Source organism: Aspergillus versicolor, assembly GCF_001890125.1.
Source record: "Aspergillus versicolor CBS 583.65 unplaced genomic scaffold ASPVEscaffold_17, whole genome shotgun sequence".
Taxonomy (NCBI): Eukaryota; Fungi; Ascomycota; class Eurotiomycetes; order Eurotiales; family Aspergillaceae; genus Aspergillus; species Aspergillus versicolor.
Window position 1 is genome coordinate 240766 of NW_024467540.1, and position 24801 is coordinate 265566.

At 49.9% G+C, this 24801-nt stretch overlaps 13 protein-coding genes across 13 annotated transcripts in view; 8 read left to right on the forward strand and 5 right to left on the reverse strand.

The window, feature by feature from the left end:
- The window catches only part of ASPVEDRAFT_34970 (uncharacterized protein), a gene marked incomplete at both ends in the record, with an annotated part of 1168 nt that extends 392 nt beyond the window's left edge, over positions 1 to 776 (forward strand). Inside the window, one exon of the mRNA XM_040810908.1 lies at positions 38 to 776. Within this exon, the coding sequence (XP_040674603.1) occupies positions 38 to 776 (739 nt within the window). The remainder of the gene's footprint in view (positions 1 to 37) is intronic.
- Positions 777 to 852: 76 nt separating this feature from the next.
- On the reverse strand, positions 853 to 2185 carry ASPVEDRAFT_204699 (glycosyltransferase family 32 protein). The gene is made up of 4 exons (XM_040809427.1): positions 1812 to 2185; positions 1611 to 1766; positions 1203 to 1562; positions 853 to 1154 (listed from the first exon to the last, which is right to left on the reverse strand). Exons 1-4 carry the CDS (start codon positions 2088 to 2090, stop codon positions 894 to 896), a joined length of 1056 nt encoding a protein of 351 aa, XP_040674604.1. The 5' UTR covers positions 2091 to 2185; the 3' UTR covers positions 853 to 893.
- A 456-nt stretch (positions 2186 to 2641) lies between these two features.
- On the reverse strand, positions 2642 to 4348 carry ASPVEDRAFT_145055 (Ytp1 family protein; the record flags this gene model as incomplete). Its single annotated transcript, XM_040808041.1, has 3 exons — positions 2642 to 2806; positions 2867 to 4122; positions 4174 to 4348. 3 exons carry the CDS (start codon positions 4346 to 4348, stop codon positions 2642 to 2644), a joined length of 1596 nt encoding a protein of 531 aa, XP_040674605.1.
- A 1057-nt stretch (positions 4349 to 5405) lies between these two features.
- On the reverse strand, positions 5406 to 6218 carry ASPVEDRAFT_90052 (uncharacterized protein; the record flags this gene model as incomplete). The annotated part of the gene is made up of 1 exon (XM_040818719.1): positions 5406 to 6218. One exon carries the CDS (start codon positions 6216 to 6218, stop codon positions 5406 to 5408), a length of 813 nt encoding a protein of 270 aa, XP_040674606.1.
- Positions 6219 to 7275: 1057 nt separating this feature from the next.
- Positions 7276 to 9021, forward strand: ASPVEDRAFT_418764 (uncharacterized protein). Its single transcript, XM_040812448.1, has one exon. It carries the CDS (start codon positions 7414 to 7416, stop codon positions 8914 to 8916), a length of 1503 nt encoding a protein of 500 aa, XP_040674607.1. The 5' UTR covers positions 7276 to 7413; the 3' UTR covers positions 8917 to 9021.
- A 657-nt stretch (positions 9022 to 9678) lies between these two features.
- On the forward strand, positions 9679 to 11821 carry ASPVEDRAFT_47995 (uncharacterized protein). Its single transcript, XM_040813916.1, has 4 exons — positions 9679 to 9836; positions 9882 to 9988; positions 10034 to 10693; positions 10739 to 11821. Exons 1-4 carry the CDS (start codon positions 9732 to 9734, stop codon positions 11715 to 11717), a joined length of 1851 nt encoding a protein of 616 aa, XP_040674608.1. The 5' UTR covers positions 9679 to 9731; the 3' UTR covers positions 11718 to 11821.
- A 190-nt stretch (positions 11822 to 12011) lies between these two features.
- On the forward strand, positions 12012 to 12516 carry ASPVEDRAFT_47996 (uncharacterized protein). The gene is made up of 2 exons (XM_040813917.1): positions 12012 to 12356; positions 12418 to 12516. The coding sequence occupies exons 1-2, from the start codon at positions 12126 to 12128 to the stop codon at positions 12460 to 12462; spliced, it is 276 nt and encodes a 91-aa protein (XP_040674609.1). The 5' UTR covers positions 12012 to 12125; the 3' UTR covers positions 12463 to 12516.
- A 606-nt stretch (positions 12517 to 13122) lies between these two features.
- Positions 13123 to 14852, forward strand: ASPVEDRAFT_47998 (uncharacterized protein). Its single transcript, XM_040813918.1, has one exon. The coding sequence runs from the start codon at positions 13141 to 13143 to the stop codon at positions 14563 to 14565; it is 1425 nt and encodes a 474-aa protein (XP_040674610.1). The 5' UTR covers positions 13123 to 13140; the 3' UTR covers positions 14566 to 14852.
- A 389-nt stretch (positions 14853 to 15241) lies between these two features.
- On the forward strand, positions 15242 to 16734 carry ASPVEDRAFT_57821 (uncharacterized protein; the record flags this gene model as incomplete). Its single annotated transcript, XM_040815385.1, has 6 exons — positions 15242 to 15422; positions 15465 to 15678; positions 15734 to 15868; positions 15923 to 16087; positions 16151 to 16193; positions 16294 to 16734. The coding sequence occupies 6 exons, from the start codon at positions 15242 to 15244 to the stop codon at positions 16732 to 16734; spliced, it is 1179 nt and encodes a 392-aa protein (XP_040674611.1).
- A 63-nt stretch (positions 16735 to 16797) lies between these two features.
- ASPVEDRAFT_48001 (archaemetzincin) lies at positions 16798 to 18277 on the reverse strand. Its single transcript, XM_040813919.1, has one exon. The coding sequence runs from the start codon at positions 18264 to 18266 to the stop codon at positions 16920 to 16922; it is 1347 nt and encodes a 448-aa protein (XP_040674612.1). The 5' UTR covers positions 18267 to 18277; the 3' UTR covers positions 16798 to 16919.
- A 186-nt stretch (positions 18278 to 18463) lies between these two features.
- ASPVEDRAFT_145102 (uncharacterized protein) lies at positions 18464 to 21994 on the forward strand (the record flags this gene model as incomplete). The annotated part of the gene is made up of 1 exon (XM_040808044.1): positions 18464 to 21994. The coding sequence occupies one exon, from the start codon at positions 18464 to 18466 to the stop codon at positions 21992 to 21994; it is 3531 nt and encodes a 1176-aa protein (XP_040674613.1).
- Positions 21995 to 22201: 207 nt separating this feature from the next.
- On the reverse strand, positions 22202 to 23365 carry ASPVEDRAFT_48003 (uncharacterized protein). Its single transcript, XM_040813920.1, has 2 exons — positions 23253 to 23365; positions 22202 to 23198 (listed from the first exon to the last, which is right to left on the reverse strand). The coding sequence occupies exons 1-2, from the start codon at positions 23291 to 23293 to the stop codon at positions 22280 to 22282; spliced, it is 960 nt and encodes a 319-aa protein (XP_040674614.1). The 5' UTR covers positions 23294 to 23365; the 3' UTR covers positions 22202 to 22279.
- Positions 23366 to 23541: 176 nt separating this feature from the next.
- Positions 23542 to 24707, forward strand: ASPVEDRAFT_418885 (actin-binding ADF family protein). Its single transcript, XM_040812453.1, has 5 exons — positions 23542 to 23860; positions 23923 to 23933; positions 23988 to 24239; positions 24311 to 24359; positions 24423 to 24707. Exons 1-5 carry the CDS (start codon positions 23855 to 23857, stop codon positions 24555 to 24557), a joined length of 453 nt encoding a protein of 150 aa, XP_040674615.1. The 5' UTR covers positions 23542 to 23854; the 3' UTR covers positions 24558 to 24707.
- The last annotated feature ends 94 nt before the right edge of the window (positions 24708 to 24801 follow it).

Here is a 24801-nt window from a genome sequence, read left to right on the forward strand (position 1 = left end):
CTATCTCTATAGACCCGCGTATTGACAACTACAATAGAAAGAATAGCACACAAGGCGGGTATACCGCAAAAGGCTCAGGCAGCGCCCCCCACTGGGACAACAGTACCGGATCATGGTCCTACAATAAATACCCATCCTATCTCGACCCGCCAGAAACGCTCTCATACACCGGCGGGGCAGCAGTACCATATCTCTCAGGAAAAGTCTCACCGAACGGCGTATCCCCACGGAAATTCACCAACCTGCCCTACACCCCAGACCTAGAGGAATATCCATCCGGATACGAGTGTACAATTCCCAACACGAACTACGCATACAAATACGAGGCGGAATTCGAATACACCGAGTCGGACGACGACTCGTCACACAGCGCGCCGATATATTGCTGCTGCGCGCTGGGCTCGCTGTGCGGTTGCGACGACTTCCACCAGAACTCCAGTTTCGTCCTAGCCATGCTCGAGAGGGAGATGGCCAGTGTCAATCCCCTGAATAGTACGAGCGTCTGCGCAATTGACATCGAGGGCGAGACGACGGTTCTTGTCTCCGGCACGCTGGAGGACGGGTCGACCAAGGCGGATGGGGAGACGGAGTCTCTGACGGAGACGATTTCGACGACGGGGTTGACGAGGTGTATGCGGGCTACGGGGGCGCCTGATGAGGTTTCTACTGCCGGGATGAGGGTGCTTGGGGGGCCGTCGCAGAGGGCGTTTGTTCTTGCGTGGGTTGGGACTGTTGGGGCGGGGGTTTTGGTTGGCATGGGTGTTGTTCTGTTGTAAGAATTTTAATTCTGAGTATTATTGATTTAATATAACGATATCAGTCAGATATCGGCCGCCAATAGGATATGCATCGCACGGCCAATCTATATACAAGAAAAATGAAAATGCGGAGAATCAGTCGTCACGACGCCCCAGCTCGATTAGAGCCTCGCTCTCCTCATCCCCCTTGACGCTTCTCCTCCAGGGCAACGGAGGCATCATATAGCGAGCGCGCCGTGAAGGTGAAGACCATATACCAGAAGAGGGTGTAGGGCTGTGGTAGCGATATTCGCCCTTTAGTCCCATAATCTGAGTATACGCCCAGAAGAGACCGACAACGGCAGCGGCGGCAAAGAGAAATCCGCACAGCGTGAGAAGTTGCCAATGTTGACCCATCTTGCTCGTTAGCAATAGATTCGATTTGATTCGATATATGGTGCTTACCCAAAAAATCAACCGCGCGTCGTTACGGTGCCAGCTGTTCCCAGTATGGTGGGTGAAGAAGCTCCAAGCGTTATTCTTGTATTCGTCCGGCATGAGAATGCGGACGCGGTTCGTCTCAGACGGGGAGTCTTTCATGTACTCCTTCCAGATCACTGACAGGAAGAGTGGGCCGGTCGAGTACATGACGGTGATGTAGGGCAGGCCCCAGTGGCGGTCGTACTGCTGGAGTGACTTAATCACCTTTAAGAAGAAAGGGTGCTGCGGGGCTGAACCCATCGCATCGTTGGATATACCAGTCGGTACAGTGCGGCGCAGCCATGAAGGGTATGCCAGCAAGGGATCCAAGGGACGATTGCAGCCCTGGTTACAGTTAGAATCCGTATCAAAGGGCTATTGGTAGGTACACACGTCGTCTAGATCGATATATATTCCGCCGTAATGCGCCAGAACGAAATACCGAATTGAGTCTGCGCGTTGAATAGGGTACTTATAACCATCAAAGGTAGCAAGGAACCAGGGATATTCAGCAGCAATAAACTGGCGCGACTTTGCGTCCGTCCACAGCTGGAACAATTAGCACAATACGGGTTGGTTAAGCTAGAGTCGTACAATATACTCGTAGTCCGGGTGCAGGTTAATACAGCTCTGCTGGGCACCAGCCCATACCTCAGGAATGGTCTCGTTTTTGTAGGTTTGGTGGATAATCTTAGGGATGATATGGGGCCGTTGGTCCGTTAAGCTGGAGTTCACCCGGGGTAGCTCAGCGCGGTGGATCGCATCGGCGGCGGCATCTTCGATGAGAAGTGATAACAGAGTCCAGACACTCCGAACCAGGAGAAAGATAGTGAGAATGCCGACCAGGAAAAAGACCAAAAGACTGCGCCGCATACTGGGGGAAAATCGACAACCCAAGCTCGAACGAAAAAAAAAAAAAAAAAGAAAAACCAGCGAAAATAGAATAAATAAGGAGTACCAAAATGCAGAAACAAATGAATCGCAAAAGCGGAAAAGGAGCGCGTGTTTAATTAAAGAGGAGGGCAATCCTGAATCGTAAATACGCTTGGCTGATATCGCTGGATGCCGCTGGATGACGCCGATGATCGCTGGATGCTGCACTCAGCCCCTTATGCTGCGGCCTTTATCAGCCACCTCACATCTTAGATTACGATAATATGGCTCGGGGTATCGTCTATTGAGGAGACTGGGATTATTCCGCGGAGAATATAGGCGTAGCCGAGAACAGCCTTGACTTGGCCATGCTGCCATCATGCATAATGACATCAAACTCGCACTCATCGTCATATTACTCGTTTTATTCCATATTCCTACCAAAGCCTCGTTGTGATGCGAAATTAAAGATGAATCATCGTAGTATTATTCTATCTAGTACCATGCAAACAAATATAAATCATAATGCTATGAATATCTGACAATATATATCAATATCTCTCAGTCCGTCCCCTCCCCCGCCGTACAGCCCACGCCTTGATTGCAATAGCCAGAACCACCAACGACATAATAAACGCCGTGAAGCCCATGCCCACAGTAAACGCAAACATCGCATCGACCTCATAAAACTCCATAGCCTCGACCACATCGCTAGCCTATCAATAAACAATTAGCAAGCCTGTCTGATGGGAGCCGCACAAGGTTGGAATACGTACACTCAACATGAAAATAAGCCCACCAGCCATGAGACAAAACGCAGTGACGATCTCCGTGGGAGGACGGCCGGGGAGGTACGAGGTTGGCGGACGAAGAAAAAGTAGGATATATGTCATTCCGCGAGCGATAGCGAATCCAACAAGCATACTTCCCCATTGCTTGTGCACCATTGTTGAAGTCATACTGCTTTGGTGGTGCGAGCTCATCATTATCCCTAGGAGGAAGATGATAAGCGCTGGCATGGGGTTAAGTGGGACGCCCTGGGATTTGGGAAGTTTCCAGTTCTCACAATCCGGTTCCTGATACGGAGACCGCGGAAAGAGGGTATTGTTAAGAGCCTCGCGAATACGGCGCGATTCAAACAACATACCAGCCAGACCACCACCAAAGAACATAATAGAGATAGCAACATGCTCCAGATCCCTCGGTGTCCACTCCTGCCCCCAACCAGACAGGTGTTCTAAGAAAACATTCGTAACGCCGTACAACCAGATAACGAACGACTCCACGAACTCGCCCGAGGGAACCTTTGCTTTCCATCCGACAATATACGCTGGGGGTTTCTTATTCCAGGCCCATCCCAAGTCCGCCCAGGCTCCGATGAACCGTCCGAGGGTGAGAACGCCGTACCAGAAGAAGATCCCGCCTTTGATGAAATGCGCCACGCCGTTGAAGACCTCGATGCCGTGGAAGATACCGCCATAGGTCACCGCTCCAGTGGAAATAGCAATAAATCCAAAGGGGAGGATGATGCGGTCAATCACATTATAAACGGTATTGACCAGGCGTAAAGCACGGTTTGAAACCATTCCAGGTACGCGGAAGAGGAATCGAGGGACAGTAAAGCTGAATAACCACCAACGCAGGCCAGAGGTCTTCTCATCAGCTTGTTCAAGGTCTTCAGCCTCGGCCTCGATTGACGGCGACAAAGGTTGACTTCCCTGACTATCGCGGGACGGGCAGTATTTGCCAATTGCCCTATATCCATCCTCACCCGTAGCTACAGGCAGGAAGGTAGCACGAAACTCCCTTGGCTTGCCGCGACCATCATATACAAACACCAAAGCCAAAAAGACCTGAACAGTGAAGACTCCTGTCACGATCCAGCCGATTTTGTGGTGGGCGTTGTTCTCGTACAGATCGGGTGTCTGGCTATTATAGATGATGCCGAAGAGAAGGCCGATGGTGTTGAAGAGAAGGAATACGAACTGTGATGGGAGAGCAAGGCGTGAGCGGGCAACACTAAGTAGGACGGCTGTCACGGTCAGTGGATGATTTCAATACTTGCGAACTAGAAATTAGTTACCTGCAGGAAGGACAAAACACCAGGCGAGAATCATGAGCACAATGTGTGCCAGAATTGTGGTCGAGTGCTCGCCATAGGAAAAGTAGCTTGTAGGGCTTTCACTTGGTGAAGTCGGGGAAGCCGAAGCTGTTGGAGCAGCGCTGGAGATGGAGTGCAGATCCATGTTCATATCCATTTCTAGCAACCTCCCGCGACGGGGAGTTGTTTTTGCTCTAGGCCAACAGTATCCACCCAAAATTGTGCTCAAGGGGATACTGGGATTAACAGCAGGGTTGCTTGTGGGGGAACGTAGGGCTGAGGAAACGGAAGTATGAGGGTGAGTGCTGTGTAGGAAATCCAGCTCTGTCTATTTTCTAGCGCTCTACTAAAGCCACCCAGGACAGAGCAATATATTAGCCCTTCTGTTAATGGCTGCCTAGAAATGTAGCGAAACTATCCAGCGAATGCCCAGCATCCAGCGACATCCAGCGAAGATCTGCGGCTCCGTCATAGTTGTCCACGTTAAATACAGGCGGTCAGTGGGAATGAGTACAGCAACCACAAATACAAGAAAACAAGCACTTGGCGGGAGAGCCACTCCTGTAAACTATCCAATTGTTGTCCTGTAGGTCATGTATACTACGTAGGCCGAGCTGGGGCCTCAGGCTGAGATGCAGCGACGGCGTGAGTGCGCTAGTCCCAGTTTAGTCACACCCGCCGCTGTTGAAGAAAATCCTGCTTTTAATAAAGTATACCATGCTATTAAAGATCTTAATACTGTAGAAGATGCTGTTATAGATTACTGCTCTAGTTAAAATAGTAATAAAGCTAAATAGAAGAATTATTCCGTCAATCATACTATAAATAATATTAGAAATACCTAAGACACGGGTTAAAACTATTCCAGGCATATAATTTAGGAGGAGTTGATGGATAATAGAACTATAGAACCAGTCATGGAAACCAGAAGGCTTCTTATCAGATTGTTGAAAGTCACTGTCCTCAGTGTCGGGCTCGCAGGACAGTGATAAAGGTTCAGTTGCCTGACTATCACGGGACGGTCAGTATTCGCCAATTGCCCTATATCCATGCTCACCCGGGCAGAAAAGTAACCCGTAGATGCTTACTAGAGTCAGGACTGTTTATAGTTAACTAAATCAAATAAAGCTAAGGGGCATGCTATACGTATCAGGATTCTATTGCACAGACATTTCATGAAATTTCAACAAAACAAAGCCCGTGTTAATTCCGGCTCATTCCGGCTTTGCAAAGCGAAGTGGCTTTTGCTTCTTTTTCTTCTTTTCGCCATCTCCCCAATCGCGTACTAATTCTTGTTGAACCGCGCGGAGAATATTTCTGCAAGCCTTGATGTTGGCCTTGTGACCCTTGTCACTAACGTCCGGCAAGTTGATAACCCTCGTAAACTCCGATCGAAGATCTTTTGAATAATGCTTTTTAATAGAGTAGGCTGTGGCGGCAATGTCAATGATATTTCTGACTTGCTTTTCCCTGGTTTTATAGAACATGGTCTTCGTCGTGTATGTCCATACGAAGCCATGTTTGAAGTATGTCGGCACCTTCTTAGCTATTGCTTCGGATTGTCCACACTTCCGATTGAACATAACCTTCCTCGCGGCGTCTGCAATCTTTGCCCTGTACTTCTTGCCCTCAACTAGGTCTATATTGTTCTGTACAAAGTCGGCAACAGCCTCCAAGACGTGAGAGATAGGACTGCCGTTGGGGTCAGGCCTTGCCCCAGGAACAATAAAGTCTGGATTGTACTTTTCGGTGAGTCCAAGACTTTCAAGTGCTGCGGCAGTCGTATCAATCTCAGGAAATTCTTCTTGGGTTATGTCAACATGCCCAAGCCCGTCGATGAGTTTGATAAATCCGTTAAATGTACAATCTGATCCACACTTGGGTGAGAACTTTGTTGGAACTTTGTGGATTGCACAGTCAAGCTTGTAGGTGTAGTAGTACAGAATACGCTCGTAAGCACCCGCCTTCCCATAGGTGTTCACGCATGTCGTGATGCACAGGATGAGGATGAGAAGGAGCGGCCTCATCCTGGATGAGCCAGTCTAGGCCGCGGTAGAGTATGAATGCTGTCCACGAGGAGAAGTGCAATCGGCTATGGTAAGGATATTATGGCCGATGGTAAGTTATGCGGCAATGAGCTGCTGCAGATTAATTGACCATAATATGAATAATACTGTTGATGGTAAAGTAGCTAGGTATTAGCAGGGAGAGGAGCAACAGTATGTCATAAGAGAGAAGCCTTTTGAGCCAGGAAATGGCTGCTTTTTATAAGAGAGCTTCTTTGTTCAAGCATATCCATCGTTTGCGAGCTATCTATCATACAAAGCTATATTTCGTGCAAAGCTGTCTTTGTTGCAAAAAGGCCTTGTAAAGAATAGCTGTTTGCCTTATTTTCCCTCAACAGTTAATTGAAAGGAATACGGCCGATATAATGAATAATATAATCTGATCATTGCCAACAAGCTGACCCGTAGGGTTTATACTCTCAAGTGATACAAAAAGGTACTATCCCCATAAAGCTTCCCACACCAGGTTAGCTACCTTGTAAAATAGCAATTTATTCGCTCCTATTTACTGTCTGTCTCGTCAATATCCTAGCTGGGCACCATTTTTGGATACCTCTTCGTTCAGTGACCCTAGGGAATATACTTAGGGTTAGGTGGCAGGACAACCTTTCATTCCCAGAGCTTCCCAGGTCTACCGAGCACTGCTACTATGGTGTTTCAGGATGGAGATGCCCTTGGCCGGGGGGGGGGGAACTTTTGGAATTTTGAGACTTTCCAAGGCTGCAGCGGTTCTCTGACCCGCTGGCGACAAAGGACCCTTTGCTCGGTACCGTCCTACAGTGCTGACAGCCCAAGTCATTAACAAATGATTACTCCAGGTTGGAACGCCCTGCACCACCCCATTTACAGCCAATTTTGATCTGTATGCGCTGCGAGACAAAGAGCCGGGCACACATTCCTTCCCGCCGCAGGTTGTAAGCAGCCCTGAGGTGAGGCTTGGAGACAAAGGGCCTTGGCACCAAGGCAAATAAGAGAAGCAGTGGGCCGAATTATGATCCTGGCCTTACGAACAATTTATCTCGAAGTCCTCATCTAACGGGGATCCCTCACTCAAGATTCAGCAATACCGTCGCCCCTTGCGTTATATCCAAACTATCCACTCCTTTCTTCATAACACCGTCAGTGTAAGGCTAGGGAAATCTTTGTGGTCCGCACCATGGGGTTCAAATACAGTCCAGACCAGTGCAACTCCGCCATTAATGGTGAAGCAATCCCCGTCAAGCTAGGTGGCTGCCATCTTTTCTGCGTCATAAGGGGCATCCGGTATCACCATGGATTCGGAACGGAGCTCCGAGGCAGGAAGGTTATCAACAGGGCCCTCAATGCACGCAGTATCATGAGCAACATCATTCCCGACATGACTGCCCATGACGATATGCCCTACTGCATCTGGCACCCCGATGTTGCCGCCGAGGAAACATATCGCAAGCTGGCGGCCCAGTACCCCCAGATGCGTTACCAGGTCGGCCGTGCCTGTGCTGTTGCAGGTTATGTGGACTTGTACAAGGAGCTGAACTTGCTTCCAGACGTGCACATTGCTGAGGAAGCGCGCGACAACAGATGCACGGTGATCTATGACTTGATCATGGGCGCCGAAGCAAAGTACGATGTGATGAATGATTACAATCGTACCGTCAACCTGGAAAATCCACCTAAGTCCTATCTTAATGGAGAAACACAGGTATGCTCCATGTTGGAAGTCAAGCACGCGCATGAGAAGGATTGGCAATTCGGGGACAGTTTTTGTTACTTTAATATCACCGAAGACATGAATATTGATTCGTACACCACACATGGCGACGAGGCCATTACGGAGGATGTCACACCGTTCCTCTACGCTCCTCTCCCAGTCGACTTGCCCACTGTCAACAAAGACCTCCTCATTCTAACAGCAGCATACTATGGCGACATCGATCGGTATGTCCGACTGCGGCGCCCAATGATGATATATCGTGAGAACGTATGCGTTGTCCGCGGCATATTCCACAACACCATGTTTGCCAAATGGTGGTCGCTGCAAGATCTCACGAACATACCGGTATCTAGTCAGATCGAGGCTGCCATATCTGCACGCTTCATCATGAACAACGACCTTTCGTATGTGCTCGCACATCCCAGAGCGACCCCCGACTGCATCTGGTATCCAAACGTGGCGAGCTGGTCTACGTATTTGGAACTTGCCAAAAGAATCCCAGACATGGCCGGTACAGTTGCCCGCGCATGCATTGTGGCGAACTTGGCGGCGACCTATCGAGATTTGCCGGATTTCAAGCCCAGCTGGGAAATGGTTCTTGAAGCGAAAGAATGTCCGGATCCCTTTTTCTTAGAAGACTTGAAGCGACGTGCGGGGGAACATGGTATTGATCCCGATTGTTCGTGGCCTCAGAATGAACCTTGGAGGTGGGATCCCATTGGGTGTACTGTGAGGCAAGTAGGGCTTCAGAGACCATCTCTCTCTCTCTACAACAGGGTCGATGCACGGTATGTGGTCGCAGATACAGACTATACCGCTATTTACAATGGGTACTGCTGCTCCATCAGTCAGGTGGAGGCGTTTGTGTGTGCTCCAGAGGACTGGAGGAACAAAAGATTATGGGATATTGAGGATCTATACAAGGACGCTGCCCTGCTGGATAAGTTTCAACAAATGGGCCTGTAGTGGCTAAGTGTTTATTTCCTGGTGTTTTGTGTTGCCCACGTTTATGCACCTGCTTTAGTCTGCTTCGATATATTTAGTTTCAGAAATCAAACTAGAAGTTTCTCCTGTACTCACTACCCACAAAGGGCAGCACTATATCCAATCTCCACGATAGGATAAGTGTCGTGTACCGCAACAGGAAGGGATGTTTGCCGGCTCAGAATAGGTCCCAGCCCAGCGCCAACAGTTTCCCCAAGTTTCCTCAGGTTGGAAATGCTCACAAAGGAAACTGACTGTGGGCTAAACTGTCAACAGCGCTAATCAGGCGGAGGACAAAGAAAATGCTGTAAACCTGGTTCAACAGATCCGCTAAAATAATGCAGTCCTCTCATGGACATCAAAGCAAAGATGTTGCCAAAAAAGATCTCGCAATGTTGAGTTTATGGTTCAATTTTTGCATTCCATCACCTCCGCCAATAACGACCATGATGCTGGTATTTAATTTACAATGTGACCAGTCCGGTAGCCATATTACTAGATAGACCCGAGTGCTCGCCATAGGAAAGGTAGCTCGTGAGACTTTCACTTAGAGTCACTCCTCCAGAGAGCCCAAGGGTTGTCTCCTAGTTCATGTATACCACGTAGGCCGAGTGATTCCTCAGGCTGAGATGCATGACTGCGCTAGTCCCAGTCTGGAAGCACCCGCCGCCGAACTTCAATGACCAATCATAAAGGATAGCGACGTTTCGCCGGATGGAGCGAAACTCGCTGGATGCGCTGCTCCTGATTTCATGAAGTCCTGCCTTGACCCGCCACCAAGTTGATCTTTCATCAAAATGGAGAATATTCAGACTACAGCAACGCGCTCGCTGGCAAATTCGACCGTGCGGATCAAGCCCCGCCGCGCCGGCGTGCCTTGTGTGCGATGTCGCCAGATGAAGGTAAGAATCTCAACCCATCGGTTGAAGGTTAATTAATGTGCTCAGGTAAAATGTAATGCAAGCCAGAGATTTCCTGCAGCTTGTTCCGCTTGTGAGAAGGCAGGCGAGCGGTGCTCTGTTGACCCTTTATTCAAGAGGGTGTCCAAGAGAAGGTACCTCACCGACCAACATCTTTGCCTTTATTCTAATCGATATAGTGTGAAACGTGTATCCCGAGAAGGCAGTCCTGCATACCGAACGCCTGAGTCTGAAGTATCAAGCAGCGAGCCGACTTCTGTCCCACCGAGATCCGACGGGCCTTGCTTGGACTCTCTAGCGAGTGTCACTGCCGAATTGCGCGGCGCAAAGAGACATGCCCGGTTTACCCATGGGACTACCGGCATTAACCTCTGGTCTGGAGCTGTGGCGGAGCTCCTAGAGGAGTACTATGCCAATATGCACCCTCGGTTCCCGCTACTGCTCGATCCAGATACCGTAGTCTATAGCTACGAGAAAGCACCTTTATTGTTCTGGACCGTAGTGGCAATTGCAAGCAAAGACTCGGACAAGTATGCATCGGACTACGCTCGGTTACAGATTCTTGTACGGCAGCTGGTTGCAGACATCATCCTCCTGGGTACGAGGTCTATCTACCTTGTTCAAGCTTTACTTTTACTATGTGCGTGGTCGTTCCCACATACCGATATGAGCAAGGAGCCGTTTTCCATGTACTGCTCTGTGGCAATTTCCATGGCGCGGTCTCTGGGCTTGCATCGTCCACAGCATCCATATATTTTATTTGCGGCGAAGACAGCGGAGATTGGGACACTGGAAACTCGGACGTCAACATGGTTGTCTTGCTTTATTGTTGATCAATGGTAGGACTCATAACTCACTTTCTTATACGCGTGCTGATTGTTCAGGCACACTGCACGATTTGGAGTCCCAGGCTCTATTAGGATAGACCATACAGTCCTTCACGCCCTGAATGGCTCTATGGCCTGGTTACCTGCGACTACAAAGATCCAACTTCACATCGCCCTAATCACCTCAAAAATATCAACTGCCCTAGGAGAATGCGAGACGTCGTCCACCGGCCTCGCGCCAGATCCTCTCCCATTTATACGAATGTTTGAATCCGAGCTCTGCATGATCCAAGATAAATATTCGTCTAAATGGTCTCCCGCTGATGAAGTGTCCTTCCTCGACGCCCGGCTCAGCTTATACTGCTACGCTCTCGGGAAGAAGGCTGACCATCTGAACGCCCTTCACCGAGAAAAAGAGCATGAACTTATCACTCAAGGAACCATCACATGTACACAACTCCTAACCATCGTGACAACATTCCCCGACACGCTGCGAAAGGGCACAATCCACGTATTCCGCCCGGCAGGGTACGCCGTCTTCTTCCTCCTGCGCATTCTCGGCACAGCACCAAGCGAGCTTATAGACGGCACAACCATCAGAAACATAATCAGACAGACCTTTACACTCATGAGGCAGATATCTCAAACATCCAACGATCGACGGTCCCAATGTATGCGGGCTTGCAGGATCATCGAACACATGCTGGACTGCGAAGACTGGAACGAGAACGCAGAAACGCCCTTCCTCGGTAAGGCGGAGTCGTTCATGGGTATGAATTTTGTCGCGGATGTTGCGGCCAGGGGGATTCTCAAGGCGTATAAATATACGCGGCAGGCTGTTGCTGCGCGGATGGAACGGGAACGGGATGGTGGTGGCAATCGCGATTCAAGGCAGGCCGAACCTGCAGGGATTCAGTCAGACGCAGGCTCGCAGTTTGACCTTGACTTCTCGATATGGGATCCCATGGAATGGCCTGTTAATTGGCAGGATGGCGATGATTTCCTATTTCCCAGTAGCAGTCTAGGTGCATCTTAATTGATCGTTTAGTGGGCATTAACCAAATGCGACTATCTTATACGAACAAAGAGATCTGCCATCCGCTCCGACCCGCCGATCCTACAGACTCAATAAGCAATAAGGTCCGTTTATGTACCACAATAAGGACCAGGTCCAATTCAACAGCTCTATATGGTATAGTTCTGACAAGACTGGTTATTTGATAGATTCCACGCGGGACCCACGCGATGCAACTCGCAAGCCCCTTTCCAAGTAGATATCTACATTTACCCAAAGAGGAAGCCCAGATTTCCAGGGAATAGGTATAGATACCACGAAGATTCCCATCGTATCCTATCTTTCGTTGTAAATAAATCCTACCTTACCTCTTCTGCATCTCAACTCTTCTCCAATCCTGCCTACAATCCTCCATCCACAGGCAACACCATGCATTCAAAGCTCCTCGCCGTAGCCCTCCTAACAGCAAGCGCACTCGCCGCTCCAACCGATAAAAGCAGAATCTGCATTGAAAAAGAAACGCCGCTCTGCTGCGACCAACAGAGGGGAGCTCTCGTCACAGCCCAATGCTACGTCCCTCCCGATGCAAGCAGCAAGGAGGCACTGATCGCCTCGTGTGGCACTCTCGGCTTATCAGGCGCATGCTGTTCGCCGGATGCTGTGAGTTATCAAGCTCCCAGAGATATGATACACGGCTAACGGGTGGTCTGCGCGGTCGTAGACGGTGCCAAAGATTAATATCTGTGGGCTCGTCGGAAGGGCATAAGGATGCTGTGTCTATATATATATTACCGAGATGTCGGATGGATTTCAATCGCCGACGAATTCCATGTCATAATATTAATGAGTATTTAAGAAACACCTTTGAAGATTTTCGAATGGAACTTGGGTGTGAAGCCCTTTATAAGTTCTTTTACTAGTAGCAGACTATGGGCTTAGAGGATGCCATAGTCTGGACTAATTGACATCGGCGTCTCTAACAGCACGCTAAACTGCTGGGCACTGGCAAAATGGGATGGTTACGTGTTCCAAAGGAATTCAATGTCGATGCACTTGATGTGAATAAGGACAACTGCAATTGAGTTTGTGATCGCCCATTTCGCCAGTCCTGGATCGTTGTTTGACTCGGCCAGGCCGGCAACTAAATGGGAACGTTTCTACCTGTGCCAGGTAGTAGCATAAATGCCTTGCAGGCATTAACATCCAGGCCTCGATGAGACGATCATTGTAACTACTTCCCTTCTTGTTTACGTGTAAAACTAGTTTCAATATCTGGTTTGGGTAGTATAAACCGTTTATTCTTACTGATTTATATGTACATTCGCCGTTAGTGGGGCAGACGGCACGAAATGGAGATCATTTAGCAATATAAATACCCCTCTTCGCCTCCTATTCTCCTATCTCCGGTTTCCTGCATTTATTAAGCTCCAGTTGAGTCTTTGAAATGGCCGAGCTCACTCATATCAAACAGCTGAGCCCTCTGGACCTGACTGTTCCGACAGCCTACATCAACATTGTCCTCGCGTTCGACACTACCGAACCAACCCCAGCGATCAGCAAATATCTGCAGGTCGGTCTGGATGCACTCTCGAAGCAACTGCCATGGTTATCGGGCCGAGTGTGCGCCAGCCAGGTCCAGCAGAAACCGTCACTCGAAATCCGATACAATCCAAACACCGCCCTAACCCTAACCGACAAGGGCTCTATAGCCGGATCATATGAGACACTCTCCTCTCAGGGGATGCCCCCAGAAGCCATTCCCCAAGACGCCTGGCCGCTGCTGCCTGTAATAGACGATGCCCTCGCTAAAGCTGGCGCTCCTGTGTTCGCTACAAGTGCTTTCCGTTTCGCAGATCGCGGCGTCGGGTTATGTGTCTCCCTGCACCACAATACCGTCGACGCAACTGGATTCTCAGAGATAATGCGACAATGGGCGCGTAACATCACCGGGTCTGGTCTGGACATCGCACGCCCGACGCAATTCGGTAGAATTGAGCGGCTTTCAGAGGCATTATCACCCCAGCTGAAAGACATCTCGGCACTTTCCTATGAAGATCTCCTCGCCAAACACCCAGAATACGCCAAGAAGCCCCCTGCTGTAGCAGACGAACCTGTCCAGCCAACTGAAACACCACCCTGCACGTCCAAAGTCTTCACTATCCGAATTCACTCTATCAACACCATAAAGCAGGCACTGGGGAGGTATACACCAACCCCCCCAACCACAAACGTCATCCTCTGCGCGCTCCTCTGGACGGCCATCACGCGCGCACGAGCTGAACGCAATCCATCACTCGCAGAGTCAGCCACCAGCCGCCTAGCAACAATAGTCAACGGGCGGCGCCGAGTCAGCGAAACATTCGCACCCGCATCAAACCCGTATTTCGGAAACGTAGTGCTATACACCCGGACAGAAGCCACAGCAGACACACTCACAAACACCAGGCCACAATCTCCGGAATCTGCAAAAGTCCTGTTGGATATCTGCACGCGCATTACAACGTCTCAATCCCCATCCACTATCAGCGCACGGCACATCGCCGAAGTATACCGTCTCATCGCGGACACTGAGGACCACCGCACCCTCGACCCAGGGTGGGATATATTCGGCTCGCGTGACTTGGCTATTACTAGCTGGGCGGATCTGGATTTATACGAGGTGGATTTCGGTGTTGGGCTGGGTAGGCCGGAATTCGTGAGACTGCCATATATGGAGGCGGATGGGGTTGCGGTGCTTTTGCCGAGGAGGAGGGACGGGGTGGATGAGAGGTTGGAGGTTATGGTTTTGTTGAGGAAGGATGATATGGCTGTTTTGGAGAGGGATGAGGCGTGGATGGGTGTTGCGACTGGGGTTGGGAATGATGTTTAATCCTGATGAATATAAAGCATGTGGCGGCATGCTTAATCAACAAGCTAGTCCAGATGGCTCTGTTTATACGCCTCCACGTATTTGCCGTGCAGCTGGCTTGAAATTGATACTGTCCTGGGGGGTAATTTCGGTCTGTACCGATAGGGCTGAGGACAACATTTGAAGATCACAATGCTGGGAGAACCATCTTCATCTCCTTGCACTGAAAGGGCCTGACAGGAGGCGCCTGGTCGCCACGAAATGTTGCTGCTACCTGATCTCTAATAGGCGTAAAAAAAATAGTTGGCGCACAGTCCCGCTTCACATCCAGGAGTAGCGCCTAAATAGCCCAATTTCGACCCCATTTCGACCCCATTTCCAGCCCAATTCTCCCCCTGTGAGTGGATCAAATCGATCTAGCGCCCAGTATGTTTCTGGCCACTGCGCCCCGACTGCTTGGCAGGACAGGCCCTGATGGACAAAAGGAGCCGCCCGCCCAGCGCGAATCCTGCGATTTGTCCATCCTTTCTGTGTTGGGTTGTTGGCGATCGATTTCCATCCCAGGATGAAGAGGCTCCTTCTTGCCCTGGCATCGGGCCTGCTGCCATGGAGTAAGTTTGAGCATTTGTCGTCGATTTAATTTACTACTTAAAAACAATGTTCGTTACTGACCAGTGCAGCCACGGCGCAGGTGTGCATGCCCGAGCCACTGTACGACGACATCTACTCCTACCGCATCTACAACCAATCCGCCCTTGATACTCTCGCGAGCGAATGTACAAGCATCAACGCGAGTGTTGCCATCGAGTATAACTATACCGGCTCATTCTATCTACCGAACATCCAAAGTATCACTGGGGATCTCTCATTGTATCCAGGCCCTAGGGGCCCCTCGGGGGACCAGCTTCCCACGATTGAAGATGCAATTTCGCACAACGAATCCATCTCCCTTCCAGATCTGGAGACCATCGGTGGACGTCTGCAGTTGAGTTTTCCGCATTATTTCAGAACCATTTCCGCCCCGAAATTGAGCGCCGTCGAGGGGTACTATGTCAGTATACAATACGCGCGCGATGTCGACTTAAGGGCGCTTCGCAGTGCGAAGGAGGTGAACATTAATGGGAATCTGTCCAGGTATGGATACAGTAGCAAATTAGCTCCACTTGGGTTCGGAGCTGACGCTGCGCAGTATACGACTGGAGTCATTGGAGGAGGTCAGGGATCTCGATATCTACCCCGAGAGCGCATCGCCATCACCTATAGATATATTCCTTCTATCGCTGAAGTCGGCGGCCAGTATAGTCCTGCGAGGTAAAATAGCGAGGTTTGTTCATCTTTTTGTCATCATTTTACTGAAATCAGTTAACCAGACCAACAGCATTTCCCTGCCGAAGCTCACCAGCCTGGGCCCGAATCGATTCTCTATAGACCCTGATCCTGCGAGTTTTGAATTGACGACAGAGGGTGGACCACCTCTCAACGTCTCATTCCCAGAGCTGGATACTGTCCACGACGCCATGAAACTGGAAGGCAGTATCGGGAGGTATGGCCCTTACTACAATAAACCCTATTTTATCTGTGCTGACGTTGACTTTTGGCGTGCTAGCCTGTCAATGCCAAAGATAATCGATACAAACATGACTCTCACAGTAGACACCACTGATCCCCTCGCCATTGATCTTCCTGTGCATCGAATCCTCCAAATGGAATTCCGCGGAAATATTTCAAGGCAAGCTTCCAGCCCTACAGCTAGTACTGGCACATTATCTAACTGTGGTATTTAGCGTCAATCTACCAAACCTCCGTCGCGCCGCCGATGGTATATACATATATTCTGACGTGCCCCTGGACTGCGACAAAGTCGAATCCGAAATCTTCCGCAACGTAAGCATATCCAACGGGTCGCGAACGTGTCGTGTTCCCGAGGAGGAGCCAAAGCCACAAGGCCTCAGCACGAATGAGAAAATTGGAATAGGCCTTGGATGTGGTATTGGGGGGTTAATTGTGTTCATCCTGATACCGGCGTATCTTTTGCATCGTGGAAAGAAGAGAAACGAGCGGTTTAAGCGTGACCAGGAGGTGGAGCTTACGCCGCCGACTTATCAGGCTGCTCAGCAGGAGCGGCCTTCTCCGCCGGAGTATTCGGCTGGGGACAATGGGCATGTCGCTAGTCCACGCGAGACATCATGATTAATGTCGGGGTTGGGTGAGGTATATCATATACTGTTTATGTATTGTTTAGAATTTCATACCACTTATCTTCGATATATTATTTTTATGATAATTGAGAAACGGAATCTAATTTTTCAAGCTTAAGCGAATGGGACATGGATGTAAAGGTCAATCATCGAGATAGAAGCAATCCCATTAGTTGATCAACGTGCAATCGACGCCCTTAACCAAGCCCCAAACGCCACAAAGTGAGGTGAGCCCCGAATATGCAGCCGTTCACAGTACTCTAAAAGCGCACTGTACCTTGCCTGCATCTCGCCCTTGGTACCCGCGAGCAACTTCGCCAAATCCACAGGACACAAGTACGGCGGCTGCCGCATATCCTCAGACAAAGACGCACTTCCTTGCATCAGACAAGCGTAGTACGTACAGTGACCAATCCCGAAGCAATGGCCTACCTCATGGCTTACGGTGCGGGTCATTCTGGAGAGCCATAGGGTTGAGAGGTTGGTAGGACTATCAGTGTGAGTATTATTGGCGACCGAGTATGCAGCGACTGCCGATTTGAGGGGAGAGTTGGGATTTGGTTCTGGGCTGTTGGTATGCTTTGCTTTCTTTCTAGCCCTAGTAGGGTTTTGTCCACTGAATGCTTCCTGAATGAACCTCTCACAGTGAGACGCCGGCCAGGCGTGCTCCCGTTCCACCGCTTGCAGTCCATCAAGACAAGGATTATATCTGGCTGTAGATACAATAGCAACACGCCTTCCGCCATACGCACGGCCACAGACAAAGATATCGTCATCGTCCTCGAAGAGGTCATGGTCGACGAGTAAGCACAGAGCGTACGCATCGCGTGGCAGCATAAAGATGGAGGCGTCGAGCAGATCCTCCAGACTCAACTGGTAAGGATAAACCTGGTCAGGAGACAGTCGGGCACGAATACGCAGACGCTGCTTCTGCGTATTCAGTCCGATAAAGCAGCTTCCGTCGGCCTTTGGCTTATCCCCTGGCCATGGTGTAAAGCCGTAACTTGGGAAGTTGAGTTCCTGGACTGGGAGGCCGTGGTAAAATGCTGTCAAGTAGTCTATAATATCCTGCGGGTTTGGCTTCTGGGGTTGCATCTCTGTAACGGATTCAACTGGCTGTGTCCAGGAATCTATATCGGTTGCTTTCTTAATAGGAGGCGAGGCGACATAGATGGTTCTTCGCCGGGAGGTAACTTGATTGTGAACACTGTGCCATTTTTGGAAGTTCTGAGCTGCGCCTGGTTCCACGGCAAGATAATCATCTGGTAGGACCAGTGGTGCTGGGAAATGCTCAACGTCGGGCCTTGTAGGCTGAGTGGGGAGTCTTGACGAGGGTTTTGGCTTCGTAGCTGCGAGACGTTCGGCTAATGTCGGTTGCTGGTAGCTAGCCTGGACCCCATGGGGAGAACTGGTGTAGCGGAGGGCTGGACGGGGGCAGGGCTCTTGTTTCGAAGCCATAGTTGACTCCTGGACGCAGCTTATAGCGGGGAAGACAAAGTTTACGCAGGAATTCGTGCGAGGCATTGTGGCCCTAAGGCGGGGAATGCTTGAATAAACAATCTTTGTCCAATACTAGGAGTCATCAATCGCAATGCCAAGAGCGCTGTGCCCCAGCGCGAGGCTGAGGTGCAGCCTTGTATTCAGCAGCATGACTGCCCCTCTCCAGATTTCAAAACGACGAAGCAACAACAATCAACCAAGGAAAGATCAGAGGCGGCAGAATGCCCCCGCGAGTCCTCTCCCACGATGCCTACACGATCGCCTGGATCTGTGCACTCCCACTGGAGATGGCCGCAGCGAAACTGATGCTCGAGGAGATACACGGTAGCCTCGCCCAGCCATCGACCGACCACAACTGCTACACCCTGGGGAGCATCCATTGCCACAACATCGTCATCGCATGTTTACCCTCCGGCGTCTACGGTACCATATCAGCGACGACAGTACTGGCTCAGATGCTGCCTACATTCCGATCGCTGAAATTCGGCCTCATGGTTGGGATCGGCGGCGGCGTACCGACCAAGGCAGATGTGCGTCTTGGAGATGTGGTGGTTGGAATACCGAGTGCTACGTCAGGAGGGGTGATACAGTATGACCATGGAAAGACCCTGCATTCTGGACGATTCGAACGAGTGGGTTCTTCGAATAAGCCGCCTCAGGTGTTGTTGACCGCTGTATCTCAGCTGCGGAGCAATGGTATGGTCGGGAGGCAGTTCATATTGACGCAGGCGATACTGAATGGTCTAAGCCAAGGGCAGTTCTCACGCCCAGGGAAGGACCTATTGTTCAAGCCTGAATATATTCATCAGAGCCCCGACCTTGATTGCTCGACGTGCGACCAAGCGGAGCTGGTACGCCGGAAGCTTCGACAGGACGACGAACCACGCATTCACTATGGGCTGATAGCCTCGGGAGACCAGGTACTCAAGGATGCTACAAGGCGTGACTCCATTGCACAGGGCCTCGATATCCTCTGCTTTGAAATGGAGGCCGCAGGGCTGGTGGACCAACTTCAATGCCTGGTGGTCCGGGGAATATGCGACTACTGTGACTCGCACAAGTCCAAAGAATGGCAAGGGTATGCAGCACTAGCCGCAGCAGCATACACAAAGACGCTTCTACAAGTCGTGCCAGTTCGCCGCGATGAGTCTCGGGCACGTAAAGGACATTGGATGGTACCGTTTTCTAGAAACAAAATATTCGTCGGGCGGGATAATTACATCGCCACGCTGGAGGAATCTGTCCTATCACCAGGTGAGGCGCAGAAAATTGCTATATGTGGACTCGGAGGGATCGGCAAGACTCAGGTCGCGCTCGAACTCGCCTACAGGGTGCGAGAGAGAAGTCCCGAAATGTCTGTGTTCTGGATCCCCTGCACCAGCTACGAGAGTGTGGAGCAGGCATATATGGACATCGCCCAGATAGCTGGACTCGATCTGCGTGATGCAGCCGCAACAAAGGAGCGGGTGAAGGCCTACCTCAGCCACGAAACCTCCGGCAAGTGGCTCCTTATATTTGACAATACTGACGACTTCGAAATGTGTATGAAAGGGACTGAAACTGGCCCGGCGCTGAAGACTCTACTGCCACGGAATGAAGCCGGCCACATCTTATTTACAACTCGCAACCGGAAGCTGGCTGTCAGGTTAGCCATGTCCAATGTCATTCACATTTCTGACATGGATAAAGATACAGCCCTGCAAATGCTCCACCAGTTATTTATCCGGAAGGAGCTGCTGGAGGACACAGATGCAACTGCCGCCCTTCTTCGAGAGCTCTGCTTTCTTCCACTTGCTATCAGTCAAGCGGCTGCATATATCAATGAGAACGACGTTATAAGGCTGGGGGATTACTTGTCTCTTTTAACTGCACAGGAAGGGGATATGGCCAAGCTACTGAGCGAAGATTTTGAGGATGATGGTCGTTACCCAGATGTGAAGAACCCAGTCACAACCACATGGCTAGTTTCCTTCCACCAGATTCAATTATTGGACCAGCTGGCAGTGGACTACCTTTTATTCCTGGCCTGTATTAGCCCTCGCAATGTCCCGCAGTCCCTCCTTCCGCTGGCACCGTCAGATAAAAAAAGAATCGAGGCATTGGGGTTACTCAAGAGTTATTCTTTCGTCTCCCAAGACCCTGAAAGCGGGAATCTAACACTGCATCGACTTGTCTATCTTGCCACAAGGACATGGATGAGAAAAAACGAAAGCTTTCCGGCGTGGATAGTAAAGACCGCGGACCGTATGGATAAGATATTTTCAGGCATGACCTACGAAAAAAGAAATTTGTGGCAGCCATATCTTCCGCACGTCCTTTCTACGATTGAAAATCACGAGTTCCGTGCTGTGCGAAATCGATATGGTGATTTATTGAACATCATAGGGAATTTTCTGTCATCCGATGGAAGAATGAGACAGGCAAAGATTCTGTACGTCCAAACTTTGGAAGATAGGCAGAATGAGCTGGGGAAGAATGACGAACAGACGCTGGATAGTATGCATAAGGTCGGCTCAGTGCTCTTAGATATGGGCGAATATACTGAAGCGAAGGAAATGATGGAGCAAGTGCTAGATGGCCAGAATACCGTTCTCGGACCTCAGCACCCAGATACTCTCATGAGCGTAGCGACATATGGTTTGGTCTGCCTTTCGCAAGGCCACTTTACACAAGCACAGTCAATCCAGGAGCAAGCCCTGGAGGGCCTTGAAAAGTCGCTCGGTCCCGAACACGTGCGTACTCTGCGTTGTGTGGAAACTCTGGGATTTATCCTCTGCCGGCAGGGGAGCTACCAGGAGGCAGAAGCACAATACAAGCGAGCGATGGATGGCTATACCAAGAGATTCGGGCCGTGGGACGAGAACGGGTTGCGCGTACACGACCAACGCGGCTTGGCACTCATAGGCCAGGGTAAATTTGACGAGGCGGAGCAGATATGTAGTACAGTGCTACAGCGATCCGAAGAGATGTTAGGCCCTCAACACCCCCTCACCTTGAACAGTATGCACCATTTGGGCATTGTTTATCTCGGACAAAAGCGGCTCGAGGATGCTGAAAGGCTCTGCATACGTACCTTGGACGTTTCATGGCAAGTTCTCGGTGCAGAACACCCAGATACCCTGGGAATGATAGACCGTCTAGGAATACTGCTTGAAAAACAGGGCAGATATGAAGAATCTATAATTTTACACCAAGAAGCGATAGATGGGCGTTATAAAGAACTCGGCGAACACCATCCTGCTACCCTGATGTCCCTAGAGAGCTTGGCCTCAGCATACTATGGACAAGGGCAGTTTGAAGAAGCTGCAAAGCTTGAGCTTAAGGTATGGGAGGGTAAGAAGGACCACCTGGGGATGGACCATCCTAGCACGTTGGCAAGCATGCAAAATCTTTCAGAGACATACGAATCTATGGGCAAATACAGGGATGCCATCGACCTTACCACGCAGTGTCTGGAGCTTCGCATGAATCGTCTGGGGGCGGAACACCCTGAAACTATTGAATCAAGAGATTTACTGTCCGAATTGCGACAAACAGACAATAACCCGCTTGAAGGTCCCCCTTCACTATCAAATTGTGATAACCAGACCCGGCTTGCCACCGAAAACAACGCCAGACCTACCACCATATGTGAGAAAAGCTCGTCCATCTCGAGAGCTCCTCCTGGGGAGAAATCCGATAAATCCAGGCCTCAAATTCCGGTTGAAACCCGAAGCAGACGGAGGGTACGGCGTCGCCCTACTTGTGCTTGATGATGAAACGAGCCCCTTGTGTACTGATAGTTGTATCCTATATCGCTTTCTATCTCTCGTGGCTTTGTTGAGAAGGCACGTTAATTATTCTATATTCACGGCAGATGTCAAACTACTGATTTACAATTCAACTCCTTAACTTTTATAGCAATAGCAATTGTGCTAATCTGTTATCTCCAAGTACGAGAGTCAAGATTAACGAGTCCGAAGGCGGCTTCCGGTCCGCGGTCTGGGAAGGTTCAATATATTGCAATTTTCTGATCTCCGATGGTGGTGCAGATAATCTCATATAGATGCCAGAATGCGCAACGGAAACTTGAGCTTGCGATGTAAATGGAACAAAATATCTGCATAGTCCTCGCTCTGGTCACTCAAAACCCCATGCCTTACCAGAAACTCCACAATGACAATGCCGCTATTCGGTTTAAACAATCCCTCCTTCAGTGCATTCAGCACTTCACCAATGGTATAAAGCTCGAAACCCTCAACTTCCGAGTCCCTCGGCTGGGCTACCATATCTTCATCCAGTTCCAGTTCATATGTATACTCAACCTCCGGCTGAAACAACCCAATTTCTCCCCCAGCTTTCTCGCCTCGGATATGAAAATAACTTAGAGTGCTCATGGGCTCAATCCTCTCCCTAAGCACGTCCTCCGGTATAGACGCCTCTTCTTGCGCCTCACATATAACACCCTCAATTGGTAACTTCCCAGCATTGAGACCACCAGCTGCTGTGGTATCCAACATACCGGCGTATGTCTGTTTCTCCTCGGATCTCTTGCTAATCCACAAGCGAAGTCCTTGATCATTTCGGACGTAGGCAACAAGCTGAACACCATACGTCACGATCCCAAAGATCGCACTTGCGCAGCGCTCCACCAGAAGTAGAGTTTCTCCGTCGGGTCCATAAACGGGGAAGAGTTCACCCCGCCAGGCTTTCAGTAGCGAGATGGTACCCATTTTTCTCGTCGATTGTAGAGTTTCTTCAACGACGCGAGAGCGCGTCTCCGCTGTTACATTTGCTGGTGTTGCAAGAGTTACTGTGCGTTCCTGGTGGTCGAGTACCCAAGAGTCGGACCACTGCATTTTGTCGACGATTTCTGGTCGAATGTAGCCTAGAATAGCGCTGCAGCCATTTACCCTGAAGGTATAGCACCCCGCCAGAGTTTCAGACTGGAGGGTGGGTTCGTTATGCGATGGGAAACTAGTTCCAGTCAGCAACGAAACCACAATATGACTTGGTAGGAAGGGAAATTACTTGTCGCATTCTCTGACGATATCCAGAATTGTTTTTGGCATTTTCAAGAATAACGTTTGCCTGGAAAGGTTGAAGAAGACGAGGCAGCGATATTGTTTACACGTGGTTTGTTCGGAGCCTGAGCGATAGCCGGAAAGCCAGTACGGGCACCGAGTTTGATATGCTTCCAAATGCTATTTTCGCCAAGACTCGGAGTATCGGAAGCTGTTCAATAAAAATATATACGTGTATAAATACACAGCCTTGCGAGCACAGCGTATCATTCAGCCCTGCAACTGCTTTAAATCTCTCCAACCTCCACATCAAGCATACCCCCAGAAATGACTAGCAGCTCAGTCGTGGAAATAATTATTTCCAATCGTCAAAATATCGATGCCTGGGGTGTTTATCATACAATCTATACGCGTCATTCCCAGGCTCCGATGAACCAAAAACGAGGGTCCGCTGTATGGGGAGTGTATACGTAGGCCCGATCAGCTGGCGCCTGTTCCTCTCGATTATCGGGGTATTTAAACCATATGCCGTGGAAGGACAGTATCATGCGGCATTAATCCAGAACACAAGAAACGATCTCGTTTATACTGTCTATTCCCGCAGCCACCATGTCGGTGAGTATATATACTCCTCCCACTACCCGAGAGAATCCTCAACTAACCGCCACATAAACTAGCTCCCATCCGGGTCCGTCCACCTACCTCAACCCGTTACTATCTTGCCATATTAACCCCCAAACAGCGTCGAAATCTCAAACGACTGCCTAAGCGCATACAAAAGCCTCATCTTCAAACGCGGCCCCGCAAAACCAACCTTCATCATCTACCGCATCTCCTCCGACGAACAGTCCATCATCGTGGAAGAGACCTCCACCGAGAAGGACTACGAGGTGTTCCGCCAGAAGCTTACTTCCGCTGTTGATGCCGAGGGTCAGCAGGCACCGCGCTATGCGGTTTATGATGTTGAGTATGACTTGAAGGAGGAGGGGCGACGGTATGAAACACCTTATACTACTACCTATAAGACCTATTGTAAGGATGCCGTGCTGAATACGGATTGTGCAGGGCGACTAGTGTTTTTATCACTTGGATGCCGGGTTCGACTTCAACCAGGGTATGTATCCTTCCAATCCTTTTATCCTCACATGATATGTTTAATGGCACTGACATGAGATAGACCCGTATGCTCTACGCCTCGACCAAGGAGCAGCTCCGACGCGCCCTCGATGTCAAGGTCTCCATCCACGCGGATGATGCTCACGATATTGAATGGAAGGCTATCATGAGCCAGGTGCTGGGTAGGCGGATTTAGCTTTGTTTATGCATACAGCTTGAAGTAGGTTAGCCTAACACAGTATAAACAATCCATGCCATATTCTGTCTACAAACTGACGAATTATTGAATCGATATCAATTCGAGTCTCCCGAAGTGACAACCGGCTAATAGTTACTTTGCTAAGTTAGGAATACATCAGTAATGACAGCTAATTCTACCCTCGCTGGTGATATCATAATAATCAGTGTTGATCCCGAAAGACCTCAACGCCCGCTGTATA